General features: G+C 42.6%; 1 protein-coding gene across 1 annotated transcript in view; it reads left to right on the plus strand.

Annotated features, from left to right (window-relative positions):
- LOC120932895 overlaps positions 1 to 14881 on the plus strand; it is a 60034-nt gene that overhangs the window by 32101 nt on the left and 13052 nt on the right. Inside the window, exons 6-9 of the mRNA XM_040345724.1 lie at positions 720 to 945; positions 5437 to 5930; positions 9423 to 9516; positions 12473 to 12627. Coding sequence (XP_040201658.1) covers positions 720 to 945; positions 5437 to 5930; positions 9423 to 9516; positions 12473 to 12627 — 969 coding nt within the window. The remainder of the gene's footprint in view (positions 1 to 719; positions 946 to 5436; positions 5931 to 9422; positions 9517 to 12472; positions 12628 to 14881) is intronic.

A 14881-nucleotide genomic window follows, 5' to 3' on the forward strand; every position in this document is an offset into this window, starting at 1 on the left:
ACTGATGTAAGGGGGGACACTCTAAAGCAAAGGGGGCTCTCTGGTGCAAGGGGGAACACTCTGATGTAAGGGGGGACCACTCTAAAGCAAAGGGGGCTCTCTGGTGCAAGGGGAGACACTCTGATGCAAAAGGAGCACTCTGATGTAAGGGGGGACACTCTAATGTAAGGGGGGACACTCTAATGTAAGGGGGGACACTCTAATGTAAGGGGGGACACTCTAATGTAAGGGGGACACTCTAATGTAAGGGGGGACACTCTAATGCAAAGGGGGCTCTCTGGTGCAAGGGGGGACACTGTGATGCAAGGGGGGGACACTCTGATGCAAGGGGGGCACTCTGATGTAAGGGGGACTCTCTGATGCAAGGGGGGACACTGAAGGGGAACACTAATGCAAGGGGGCACACTCTGATGCAAGGGGGACTAGTGATGGGGGACACTCTGATGCAAGAAAAACTCTGATGGGGGACACTCTGATGCAAGGAAGACTCTGATGGGGGATACTCTGATACAAGGGGGGCTCTGATGGGGGGGACACTGATGTAAGGGGGACTCTGATTCAAGGGGGGCACTTAAAATTAAAGTGGGCCGGTCTGGATGAAGTCCAGGGCCAAATTTCTGGCCCAGTCCAGCCCTGTAAGTGATCTCAGAACTTCTTCATCTTCCTTGCTTAACTATAGAACCTAATCTTCTGTCTCTTTGTCTTCTTTTACCAATCAGGGCTCTCCGGACCGTTTTCTTGTGGAGTTTGAAAAATGTGTTTTTAAGGGAAAAGCTCAGTTCCGTATGCAGGAGACACCGATCTGTGACATCATCCATTATGAAGATGCAAGATGGAGGCCTTTAATTCCTGGAGATCATGTGTTGGCTCCACTAAATACCAGCATGGAGCAGTATGGACCTGGAACCATTTTAAGAGGAGCGGAGAACCGAGAAAGAGGCTTGGGTATTGTTTTGCTTTTGTATTTAAATTTTTTCACAAGTCTTTGTTAAGAAGGGCCCTCTAAAAAAACAAACAAAAGAAAAAGGAAGTGATATAAAGATTGGATAAAACGTTTAGTACAGCATAACCTTTTTGGTAGTAAAATAGTAAAATTTGTAGTAAAAAAATTGTACATTTTGTGTGGAGATGTATAGATGAGACCAAAAAGTCTCACAAGAAGTTGACTGAATGCTGGATGAAGGAAGAATGCCAGCAACAGCACTGGTGCATAGATAATGTGAATAGTGCTCGGCAATATTTTTTTACTATACTATTATATTAATATAGGTAATAGTACAGTATATTATTATACTATATACTAAACGATTGAGCTCCAGAGCCCTGGATGCCCAAATATATAAGTGAAATTATAAACAATATATAAAAAAATAACCGTAACAGTGTGTCAAAGTTATCGATCTATCACCAATTTTGCAGTAAGTGATATTGCACACTAAACGGAAATTGTGACATAAACAATTTAATTTTGTGAATAGTCCAAAAGGAAGTCCGTAATAGGCTGTTGGAAACACCCGTGCAGATTTATAACCATGCGATTATCCGTGGAATAAATTATCCAAAAGTGAATCCACCACCAGTGATCGTAAGCCGCTTACCAGATTAAAAGGTCCCTATGGACCAAGCCCAGCATATAGCTCCTCAATAAAGCGATGTTGGTATCCAGATGCAGGCAGACTCCACAATGATATTCACATAAGCCAAATAAAGAGAAAAGGAAATGCTTCCATAGCATAAAACCACATGTGACTTTATTAAAATATATGCAGCAGATATTTCACTCACATTTCAGAAGATTCAAAAAAACGTTTCTGCCATGCAGCTCCGGCCGGACGCTGACAGGCAACAGGACTGCTCGTAGAGAGTAGACAGTTGAGAGGGGATGACACAGGAATGCCGCTCGCTCCACCCGACGCGTTTCGTGAAAGAATCACTTCTATATGCTGGGCTTGGTCCATAGGGACCTTTTAATCTGGTAAGCGGCTTACGATCACTGGTGGTGGATTCACTTTTGGATAATTTATTCCACGGATAATCGCATGGTTATAAATCTGCACGGGTGTTTCCAACAGCCTATTACGGACTTCCTTTTGGACTATTCACAAAATTAAATTGTTTATGTCACAATTTCCATTTAGTGTGCAATATCACTTACTGCAAAATTGGTGATAGATCGATAACTTTGACACACTGTTACGGTTATTTTTTTATATATTGTTTATAATTTCACTTATATATTTGGGCATCCAGGGCTCTGGAGCTCAATCGTTTAGTATATAGTCACTTAATTACTAATAGGCCATCGTTTTGTGGCCTGCACTTTTGATATACACTTGGCCACATGTCCATTGTATTTTTATATTATCACAAGATCTGTACATTTATGTGTGCATTTCTGGTTTAGCGCAGTTATCTTCTTTTTTTCTGTATTTTTTGTGTTGGTTTGACATAATAATTGCTGCTTATCAATTTATATTTATCCACTTAGCGCAGTTGCTTCCTCTTTTTTATATTATTATACTAACTTCCTAAACCCAAGTTTCTCATTTCACTTCACTGGGTAAACTGAGTAGCGTTTGGCAAAGATAAGGTAAATACTGTATATTCAGCTGTGGGGTTAAAATAAAGTGAATCTGTTGCTTTGTCCTTCTAGGACCTAGGTAAAGCACAGGTTTACTTTAGGTCAGGGGTGCCCAACCAGTGGCCCGGGGGCCACATGTGGCCCGCGGAGCCCTCCAATGTGGCCCACGACCTCCTGCTCTTGGATGGCTGGTTGGCAAGCCCAGATTGCAGGTTGCTGACCTGCCATCTCAGAGCATCAGTGTTGTGAATGAAGCCGGCAGTAAAGGAAGCAAGTGGCTTTTCAGAAAGTGCACCATACCTGCAGGATATAATAGACGTCTATAGCAAAATGCAGCTAACTGGCGGGAAAACCGCAGGTACACTGCACCGCACTCACGGTGTGGGTAAACTGCAGGAATTCAGTGTAAAAGCAGCCTTAGGCCCCTTTCACACGAACGGTCCAACCCAATCGGACCCTCCATTTACCTCTATGGAGCGGAAGATGTAAGACTTTTTGTCCATTTACACCCTGCCTACCTCCAATCCGATCTGCTAAAAAAACATATGCAAAGTGGACACAGACCTGTTATCTGCCCACTCCACTCATTGTGGCCTGTGATTGGTTACTAAGTCGCTTAAGTGGCCCTCGGCCTTCAAAAGGTTGGGCACCCTTGCTTTAGGTCAAATACCTTTCTAATAGGATGAGGAAGAGAATTCTAGGAAATGCGTTTTTCTGGAGAAATATCTTGTAGTCGTGCATGGAATGAGGTTGGGAATGATCAGAACATCTTCAGATCTGTGGTGAAGTCAAAAAGACCAGCTTGGAAACTATTTGTAGTTGAAACAAGAAATATGTATATATTTATTTTTTTACTTTAATCTCTAAACAAATTCCTGGGTAGCAGTAAAAAATCAACGGTGGTTCTAACCCCTCCACACTCTATCCAAACCTAGGAAATAAAGTCTTTGCTTGGCATACACTCTAAAACATAACTAAACACTCATTGGTGTGGATGAGCTGTTGCCATAGTATTTGAGAGTGCAGAGCTTAATTAAACATTATGGCACACAAAACTCCTAATATGAGTCCAAGAACATGTTAGTGCTTCATGCTTCACTGGCACATTGTCCTTAGCACTCAGCTCTAAATATTACCAGCAACTGGGGTAAAAGAGACTTTTGCTTGTCCTTCTGCTGAAAAATTCTACCACCTCTCCTAGTAGCAAAATATTCCGGCAACTCGAGTTGCCAGCATTTTTTACTATTTTGATGTTTCATGGTGTAGTAAAGTATAGTCCGTAGATAATTAATATTTAGTTATTATAATGATGATATAAGTTATGTTCCGCAACAACCACCCGATTCTTCCAGAGAGAGCACTTTATTTAACTTCCAACACAGAACAATGTCCAATACTTGCAACAGATGACACAAATCCAATAGAATAAATATAACTCAGAATAGTAGCTTTTAGAGTCCCATGTTCTCTAGATCTGTGCCATAATCATGAAGTAAGACAAGACTGAACTCCAGATTATATTGCCTATACACTGAATGGCTGAGCAATTTGAATGGCCGTCTTCATTAGCTCTTTGATCTACACTCTGTCTTTCAGAGTGATAGATAATGACCCCCAGACAGAAAAATCTGCAGTCATCAACTGCCCTAATTTGCATTCTTGCATATTAACCTTAACATAGCACAGAGTCATTATCTGTCACCTTTGATATGTGGAGTAAATATTGTTTGGCCACTTCCCTCTTTGATCAACAAGTCCTTTTTGATATGTGTAATTAGATTGTAAACAGATACTAATGTGGCCTGCACAACCCTTTGATGTGTAAACTGGACTTGTCCTAGAATGCCTACATCCCTAATTTGTATTCTTGCATATTAACACCAACAAGTCCCCTTTGATATGTGTATCTAGATCAGGGGTCTCCAAACATTCTAAACAAAGGGACAGTTTATTGTCCTTCAGACTCTAGGAGGGCCGGACTATGGCCAGGGGGAGTGGAAATTTTCCTGGCATCAGTGGGAGTAAGCATTGCCACATTTGGTATTAGGGGCAGGAACAGTGCCCAGTCCTTGGTATCATAGGGAGGAATAGTACCCAATTTTTGGTGTCAGTGGGAGAAATGATTCCCCATTGTTGGTGGCAGAATAGTGTCTTGTATCAGTGGGAGGAATAGTGCCCAAAGGGCCAGAAAAAGGCAAGCAGAGGGCCACATCCGGCCCTCGGCACGCAGTTTGGAGACCACTGATCTATATCAACAGGTGCCAATGTGGCCTGTACAACTGACTTGTCCTAGAATGCCTACAAATAACACCATATGTAAAATACATACACATATATCCATACACACACACACACATACATATATATATATATAAACACACATATATACATATACATACATACATAGAGAGAGAGAGAGAGAGACTTGTAAAGCGCAACACATGCAAACTGAATCGCCTCTGGGCGCTGTATCCATTTCATGGGTAAGGAACCCCTTGACCTCAGAAGAGATGGGTTTTAATCTTTCTCCTGAAGGCCAAGTGGTCCGACTCCAGTCGGATGGTGGTTGGTAGTGCATTCCACAGGCGAGGTCCCTGGACTGCAAATCTTCGATCTCCTTTGGACCTAGACATACAAAACGCACTACATATGGGACACAAGTCCGACAACCGTTATTCAGCTCATCATTCTACAATCATGCGGTAGAGCTTGGGTACGTTTTTGTTTACATTACCACCTCTCGTAGTGTTATTTTTTTTTTTTTTTTTTTTTTTACAGAACTTTAGTTGCACTTTAATAATAAAGTCTATTTAAATAAATGACCTAATAAAAATAACACCTCTAATACTCTCTAGCTTTTGATAGTAATGGAGTTCTCGTAGCATTCTGGAATGGAAAGACCAAACAAGTTCCTGCAGGCCTCTCCATCTGGATCTCACAGGATTTAAGTGACCGCATTACTCTGGAGCTCCACATCCCGCCAGAAGCCCGGAAGAAGCTGATGGAGTCTTGCCCCGGGTTCCCTTTTATAGGGACTGGTTATAAACATCCCCAGTGTCAAGCTGAAGAATCAATTCTTACACCCAGCTCCAATAACTGTTTGTATTGCGTTTCTGACTCTGATGTTTGCCAGAGGTGCCATGTACCGGAGGAGCTGTGGGCGGCTCTGAGAAACTCCTTGAATCACATCAACAATATCACTTTACCAAAGGAGAAATTGGCCAAAAAAGTGGGAAAGAAGAAGGACCTTAAACAAGATGCTTCTCCAAAGACTGTCCACAGCAAAGAGAGGGTGAGACCTCAGAGTAGAGTCCCACTAGAAAGGGAGGGATCCCAGCAACAGAAGCAGGTGAGTAATTACATATATTACAGAGGATGTAAGCTCAGATGTTCTTTGCTTTATGCCGCGTATAGACGGTCGTTTTTTGTGATGAAAAAAAACGACGTTTTAAATCATTAAATTAAAACGACGTTTTTGAAACTTCATTTTCAAAAACGACATTGCCTACACACCATCGTTTTTTCAAAAGGCTCTAGCAAAGCGCGGTTACGTTCAGCACTCTTTTCCATTGAAGCTAGCTTCATAACTTGCTTCTGAGCATGCGCGGGTTTAAAAACGTAGTTTTAAACGTCGTTTTGCCCACACACTATCATTTTAATTGACACAAAAAACGACGTTTTGAAAAACGACACAAAAAATTCAAGCATGTTCGAATTTTTTTTTTGTCGTTTTTCAGAAGACATAAAACGACGTTTTCCCCACACACGGTCATTTTAAATGACGTTCTCAAAAACGACGTTTTTTTTTATCACAAAAAATGACCGTCTGTACGCCGCATAAGACAAATGTCCATGTCATTTTCATCAAGTAAAACAGGTGTTCTCCCCCCTCACCGTGTTGCTGTTAATATTTCCTGTGGAGACAACTGGCGTACAGAATTGTTGGGAATCCTGTGAATAGCAATTACTGATGATTAAAGTGTATCTAAACCTAAAAACAAAAATGTAACATATCAGTTCTTGGATGTGGTGGCTGCATTTGTTCTCTTTTATGGCCCGTACACACGATCCAAATATCGTATGACAGATCGTACGACTTTTTTCGCTTAATAGTCACAAGTAGAAATTGAATAGGTTACTAAAGTCACGAAAATTATCGTACGACAGAAAAAAAAAATCGGAAGTGATGTTGTGTTGTAATGTATTTGTATTGTATTTTCGGACGACAACTATACTGACTGATCTGGTATTGTACAAGGAAAATTTTCGTGCTTGTCCGATCGAATAAAATCGGATGAACTGTCGTGATCGGCTCTCGAATGTAGTGTACACATGATCCGAAAATCATACGATTCTTTCTCGGATGGCAGTTTTCGTCCGATATTCGGATCGTGTGTACGGGTCATTAGGTTTCTTCTCTCTTTAATTTCACCTGGAAATCCTTCCAGTAACACACTTCCTGCTCTAGATTACAGATACAGATTGTTGTCAGAGGTGCAGTGTTGACATTTTAGACGGCTCTCCTGATTTGTACACAAACCCTCGTCCCACTCCTCATCTCCATTTCGAAATAAAAAAAGTCCTAAAATGAATACCATGAAATTCCTTTTATGAAAAAATATTGCCTATTTTTTCCTAGTAGTAGTAAGCCACATTCAGCTGGACTTTTTCTGTAATGTTAAATGTGATGATTGTCCATGAACAAGATTGTTTTACATAATCCCATCTCACGAAGCATGGAAGTCTGCAACATGTGTTCATTGTTTGAATTACATGACTGAGGCCTCGTACACACGACCGTTTTCCTCGACAGAATCCATCAAGAAACTTGGTGGCAGAGCTTTTTTGTCGGGGAAAACGGTCGTGTGTATGTTTTCTTTTTCCTCGTCGGGAGTCTCAATTTCCTCGTCGTGTTTCTCGTCGGGCTGGTTTACGACGAGAAACGCGATCGTGTGTATGCTAAGAGACCCGCGCATGCTCAGAATAAAGTATGAGACGGGAGCGCACCTTCGGTAAAAGTAGCGTTTGTAATGGAGATAACACATTCGTCATGCTGTAACAGACTGAAAAGTGCAAATCGTCTCCTACCAAACTTTTACTTAACACGCAGTAACATGAGATTAGCAAAAGCAGCCCCAAGGGTTGTGCCAGTGAAATCGAACTTCCCCTGCCGTCGTATGTGTTGTACGTCACCGCGTTTGAGAACGACGAGATTTGGTCTTGACAGTGTGTACGCAAAGAAAGCTTGTCAAGTTTCTCGACAAGCCTAACAAGGAACTCGTCGAGGAAAACAATGTTTCATTTATGATGAGTTCCTCGGTCGTGTGTACGAGGCCTTAGAGTGTGAATTGTTCTTAGCTCAATGGGGTTAATGGTGACTGGATTAAGAGTAATCTATGAAGATATCAGGACCCCCTTAGGCTTGATTCACACCTATGCAGTTTTAGTGCTTTTTGCATTTTGCAGATTTGCATTACAGAACGTGTTCCATAGGAAACCATGTTAAATGGACTGTAGTGCAAATCTGCAAAATGCACTAAAACTGCATAGGTGTAAATCCAGCCTCAGTCATTAGCACAAGCACATTCACAAGTACATATAATTGCTTTTGAGCACGGAAACGTAGAAGGCCAAAAATGTACGCATGTTTATATTTGTGTCTCTCAGTGTGTGTGTGTGCGTAGAAATGCATGCACCTCCAGCAGAGTAATTATTGCCAAGCATGCTATTTAAAGTTCTGCTGGTGCTAAATGGTTCTTAACTGTATTTCTGTGGCTTGTGATTTGCAATTCTGCACTTGTACTTGACCTTCGTTACTGACCAGGCATCTATCTGACCTGCCCTTTGGACGTCACTTGTCTGCCTATGTTTGACAGCTATTTTTGGTACCAACCTCAGCCTCCATGCACCTGATCAAGATTCTGCTTCTCTATTCTGTACCTTGCTGTCTGCTTATGCTGACCTCTGTGTTTTTGCAGTTTTGAATCTGCTAAGAATTTGTTGCTTCACTGCTCATCTGTTCCTGACCCTTGTCTGGGACCTGACTGTGATTGAGATCTGTGCATCCTCAATGTTCTCAAACGCAGTGACGTACAACACGTACGACAGCAGGGGAAGTTCGATTCCACTGGCACAACCCTTGGGGCTGCTTTTGCTAATCTCATGTTACGGCGTGTTAAGTAAAAGTTTGGTAAGAGACAATTTGCACTTTTCAGACTGTTACAGCGTGACAAATGTGCTATCTCCATTACAAACGCTACTTTTACCGAAGGTGCGCTCCCGTCTCATACTTTATTCTGAGCATGCGCGGGTTTCTTAGCATACACACGAATGTGTTTCTCGTCGAAAACCAGCGCGACGAGGAACACGACGAGGAAATTGAGACTCCCGTCGAGGAACAAGAGAACTTGTTCTCTTTTTTTTTCTCGTCGAAATCATCGACAGTTTCCTCGATGAAAAACATACACACGACCGTTTTCCTCGGCAAAAAAGCTCTGCCACAAAGTTTCTTGATGGATTCTGTCGAGGAAAACGGTCGTGTGTACGAGGCCTAACATTCACAAGTTCCTGCACCAAGGTACTTGTGTGCTGGATCTTCCCTGCAGCCCCTGTCTCCATGGGTGATCTGATTGGAATTTTGCATGAGGCCAACCTTGTCATTTTGGAGTTCTCATAGGGGCAATACATTATGTTCCCATCACTCACTTTATCTGAAGAAGCGACTTGGATAAGCAGGGAAACATCTTGAACATTACAGAACAAGTGATTGTGACTAACTGTTACTAATTCTACTATGACATGGATAGATGAGAATGTTGAGACAGTACCTTTTTGTTTACAGAAGAAACATGTTGTGGTTAACAGAGACACACAGACAGAAGGAATATTACGATCAAGCATCAGTCCAATCAAATATGACTTGCAAAAAACAGATGGTAATTATGTGTTTCATATGTTTCCATCAATAGATTGTGCATATGTAAAGGTACCTTAATTTAATTGCCTTAACTGGAAAGCATAATGGGAGATATTTATCAATCATATTAGTGACACAATTGGTTGCAAACAGGGGCCGACTGACCATTGAGTCACTGGGGCACGGCCCGAGGGCCCCATGTCACTAGGGGGCCCCATCAGGGTTGCCAGGCTCAGTAAAACCAGGGACAGTATGTAAAAATCTATGTTTTTTTTAGGTCTGTCCCTGAAATGTCCGAAACCGACATGCTTTTGATGTGAAAATCCCGAGATTTTAGCTGCCCCGCCTCTGCACTGCCTCCGGGCGTGGTGGCCATCTGTAAGCCCAGTGTATCTCTCGCGGCGTAATGGCGCATAATTCAAATCGGCGAGTAGGGGGCGTGTTTCATTTAAATGAAGCGCGTCCCCGCGCCGAACGAACTGCGCATGCGCCGTCCCTAAATTTCCCGCCGTGCATTGCGCTAAATGACGTCGCAAGGACCTCATTGTTTTGACGTGGACGTAAATTACGTCCAGTCCCATTCAAGGACGACTTACGCAAACAAAATAAAATATTTTCAAATTCGACGCGGGAACGACGGCCATACTTAACATTGCGTACGCCACCAAATAGCAGCTTTAACTATACGCCGAAAAAAGCCAAACGGAAACGACGTAAAAGAATGCGACGGCCGCTCGTACTTTCGTGGATCGTCGGAAATAGCTAATTTGCATACTCGACGCGGAATACGACGGGAACGCCACCCAGCGGTCCCCGAAGAATTGCATCTAAGATCCGAAGGCGTACGAAGACGTAAGCCTGTCGGATCTAACCCAGGATTCAAAACAAAGATACGATGCGGGAAATTTGAAAGTACGCCGGCGTATCACTAGATACGCCGGCGTACTCTCTTTGTGGATCTGCCCCAATGCCTCATAATGACAATGTGAAAGAAGTTTGTTTGAAATCTTTGCAAATTTATAAAAATAAAGACTAAAAAAAAATCACATGTACATAAGTATCACAGCCTTTGCCATAATACTCAAAATTGAGCTCAGGTGCATCCTGTTTTCACTGATCATCCTTGAGATGTTTTTCCAACTTAATTGGAGTCCACCTGTGGCAAATTTAGTTGATTGGACATGATTTGGAAAGACACACACCTGTCTATATTAGTTACCACAGTTAACAGTGCATGTCAGAGCACAAACCAAGCCATGAAGTCCAAGGAATTGTCTGTAGACCTCCGAGACAGGATTGTATCGAGGCACAGATCTGGGGAAGGGTACAGAAAATGTTCTGCAGCATTGAAAGTCCCAATGAGCACAGGGGCCTCCATCATTCATAAATAGAAGAAGTTTGGAACCACCAGGACTCTTTTTAGAGCGGGCTGCCGGGCCAAACTGAGTGATCGGGGGAGAAGGGCCTTAGTCAGGGAGGTGACCAAGAACCCGATGGTCACTGATAGAGCACCAGCATTTCTCTGTGGAGAGAGGAGAACCTTCCAGAAGAACAACTATCTCTGCAGCATTCCACCAATCAGGTCTGTATGGTTGAGTGGCCAGATGGAAGCCACTTCTAAGTAAAAGGCACATGACAGCCCGCCTGGAGTTTGCCAAAAGGCACCCAAAGGACTCTGACCATGAAAAACAAAATTCTCTGGTCTGATAAAACAGAGATTGAACTCTTTGGCCTGAATGGCAAGCGTCATGCCTGGAGGAAACCAGGCACCGCTCATCAACTGTCCAATACCATCCCTACAGTGAAGCATGGTGGTGGCAGCATCATGCTATGGGGATGTTTTTCAGTAATAGGAACCGGGAGGCCTCGTACACACGTCCGAGGAACTCGACGGGCATAACACATCGTTTTGCTCGTCGAGTTCCTTGTGACGCCGCCGAGGATCTCGGCGAGCCGAAATTTCCCATTGAACAACGAGGAAATAGAGAACATGTTCTATATTTCCTCGCCGAGATCCTCGTCGGCTTCCTCGGCCAAAAGTGTACACCCGCCCGGGTTTCTCGGCAGAATTCAGCTCCAATTCTGGCTGAATTCTGCCGAGAAACTCGGTCGTGTGTACGGGGCCGGAGACTAGTCGGGATCGAGTGAAAGATAAATGCAGCAATGTACAGAGACATCCTTGATCAAAACCTGCTCAGGACTTCAGATGGGGACAGGAGTTCATCTTCCAACAGGACAACGACCCTAAAGGACACAGAAAAGATAACAAAGTAGTGGCTACAGGACAACTCTGTGAATGTCCTTGAGTGGCCCAGCCAGAGCACAGACTTGAACCCGGACTTGAACATGATTGAACATCTTTGGAGAGATCTGAATATGGCTGTGCACTGACGCTCCCCATCCAATCTGATGGAGCTTGAGAGGTCCTGCAAAGAAGAATGTGAAAAATAGCTTCTAGCATCATACTCAAAAAAACTTGAGGCTGTAATTGGTGCCAACGGTGTTTTAACAAACTATTGAGCAAAGGCTGGTAATAGTTCATGTGATTTTTTTTTTTTTTTCGTTATTTTATTTTTAATACATATGCAAAGATTTCAAACACACTTTTTTCATGTTGTCATTATGGCGCATTGTTTGTATTATTTTGAGGAGAATAATGAATGTAATCCATTTTGGAATAAGGCTGTAACATAACAAAATGTGGAAAAAGTGAAGCGCTGTGAATACTTTCCGGATGCACCGTAATGGCAAGAAAGAATGCTCTGATGAACAGTTATTTTATAAATGAACCTTTAACAGAAAATCTAACTGGCCAGCTTTAAGAAAACAGCTGCCTTTTGCTTTCTGTCCCACAACCTGTGTGTCCGGAGGGTAGTCCAGCCATGGATTGCGCACAAATTGGATTCTTCTTTGCATCCAGTGTAGTCTGAACAGGGCTTTTTCAAACGCATTGTTAATAGTTATTTCTTTGTTAGATGGTGCAATTTCCTCCTCATACAATCCCTCAAGGCAAAACATGACACATCTCCAAACCACCTTGGAACGTATTAATCAGGCAATGAAAGAGGACCGAAAGGCTATGGAATCAGCTTTACTTGAGCGCCGACCCCGTTCTGCTCCTCTCAAACTGGTGGGTTAAAAAAAAATTGAATTTTTGCTCATGCACATATATTGCCTGTTTCGCCAAAGGGTGAAAATTAGTTTACATCTTATTTTGGCCCGTTTTCAGATGATTTATAACGGAAACTGATTCTCCAAAATGTTATCTAAACCCCAAAACAAAAATGTAATACATTGCAGCTTAACCCCTTCATGCCAACTGTACGCAAATACGTGGCCACGCTGGACTGGGCTTTTTTCCGTGGGGCCGCCTATTTGCGTATCTCGCTTTGTGGAGATACATTGGGCCAGATCCACGTACCTCGGCGCATTTTTACGTCCGGCGTAGCGTATGTCAGATACACTACGCCGCCGTAACTTACAGCGTATTTTCCGTATACACAAAGAATTTGCACCGTAAGTTACGGCGGCGTAGTGTAAATGTGTTGGCGTAAGGGCGCGCAATTCAAATGACTAAGTTGTGGGCGTGTTTTATGTTAATACATCTTGACCCCCACGTAAATGACGTTTTTTCTGAACGGCGCATGCGCCGTTCGTGGGGCGTGGGGGTATCCCAGTTCGCATGCTCCAAATTAACCCGCAACAAACCAATGCTTTCGAGGTTAACGTAATTCTACGCAAAGCCCTATTTGCAAACGTTTTACGCAAACAACGGAAAATTTGACGCTTGCCCGACGTCCATACTTATCATTGCGTACGCCTCATAGAGCAGGGGTAACGTTACGCCAAAAAAAGCCTTACGGAAACGACGTAAAAAAATGCGCCAGGCGGACGTACGTTTGTGGATTGGCGTATCTAGCTAATTTGCATACTCGACGCGGAAATCAACGGAAGCGCCACCTAGCGGCCAGCGTAAATATGCACCTTAGATCCGACGGCGTACTAAGACGTACGTCAGACGGATCTAGCCCATCTTCAGGCGTATCTTGTTTTGTGGATACAAAACAAAGATACGCCGGAGCATCCTAGAAGTTACGCGGCGTATCAATAGATACGCCGACGTAACTTCTTTGTGGATCCGGGCCTTTTTATCTTTCTCTGTCCTTGCAGAGATAGAAAAAAAAAATGCGTGTAGAAATAAAATAAAATAATAATAATAAATAAATTTAAATAAAGTAAGAGAAAAATACTTTTGTACAGTGTCAGTTAGTGTCAGTCTCTGTGTATTTTAGGTAGAATAAAAGAAAAGCAAAAGCAAAATGCGCACTATTGTTTCTGGACTGTACAACGAGAATAATTAACAACTTACATACACATATGTGGTATCGCTGTAATCGTCAAGAGCAGGACATTTATTTTTGGTTTGTTCTTTGGTGGTGGGTTATGGTAGTAGAAAGAAATATACAGTTACATTTAAAAAAATATATGTTTTTTTAACAATTTTTTCCCATTTTGGTCTAGTTTTTTCCTTCGATAATAAAAAAAAAATCAGGTGAGGTCCATTAACATTTACTACCAAATGGAGGCCCAATTTATCCTGAATAAAACAAGGCACAATCCACCTAAATGCACAAAATAGTGATGATATGTACGGTTTTACTAATACCTGTCAAAGTTGCAAAATTGGGCTTAGGTATTAAAATTTGTTTTACTCTTAGGCGCAAAGGGGTTAACAAACTTTTGGTGTGGTGGCTGCACTAGTTTTCTTTCTTCCCTTGATTTTTTCCTGGTGATCGTGACACTTCCTATCCTATGACAATGTTCACTCACCCTTCTGTATCATAACAAAACAAGATGGGGGCTACAAAACCCTGCCGTTCTCATACTGTCAATTTTACACTTGGAAAATGCCTCTTACACTTTAAAGAGAGCTGGAAACAATGTAATTAAAAACAGCACAGGCAGAAAGCACAGCTAGATTTCTGGCAACAGGTATTTTTTAACTTATCAAGTCAGATATAACAAAATGCAGGAGGCTGTATAGCACTGAGGTGGTGATGCCACCCCACCTGTCACCCCCCCCCCCCCCCGGTGATTCCTGGAAGCCCGGGACTGCAGTAAAAGTTGTCAGGATGCCAAGTGGGAGACGGTGCTCTGGCACTAGAGAACCCGGAGGCAACCACTGTAGCTGAGGAAGCAGCTATTCAAGCATGGTTTTATGTTTTTTTCTTAATTAGCTGCAGGGGTGACATTGGGGACCAATCAACCCCTAATGTCTCCATAGAGAGAACCTGTCACCTTTCAATGTTATCACATGGGGGGCATGTTGGCTCCCAGGTGATAACTATAAACGTAAATGAAAAAATATTAATTAAAAGGAGTTT

The sequence above is a fragment of the Rana temporaria genome, chromosome 3 (genome assembly GCF_905171775.1).
Source record: "Rana temporaria chromosome 3, aRanTem1.1, whole genome shotgun sequence".
Taxonomy (NCBI): domain Eukaryota; kingdom Metazoa; phylum Chordata; class Amphibia; order Anura; family Ranidae; genus Rana; species Rana temporaria.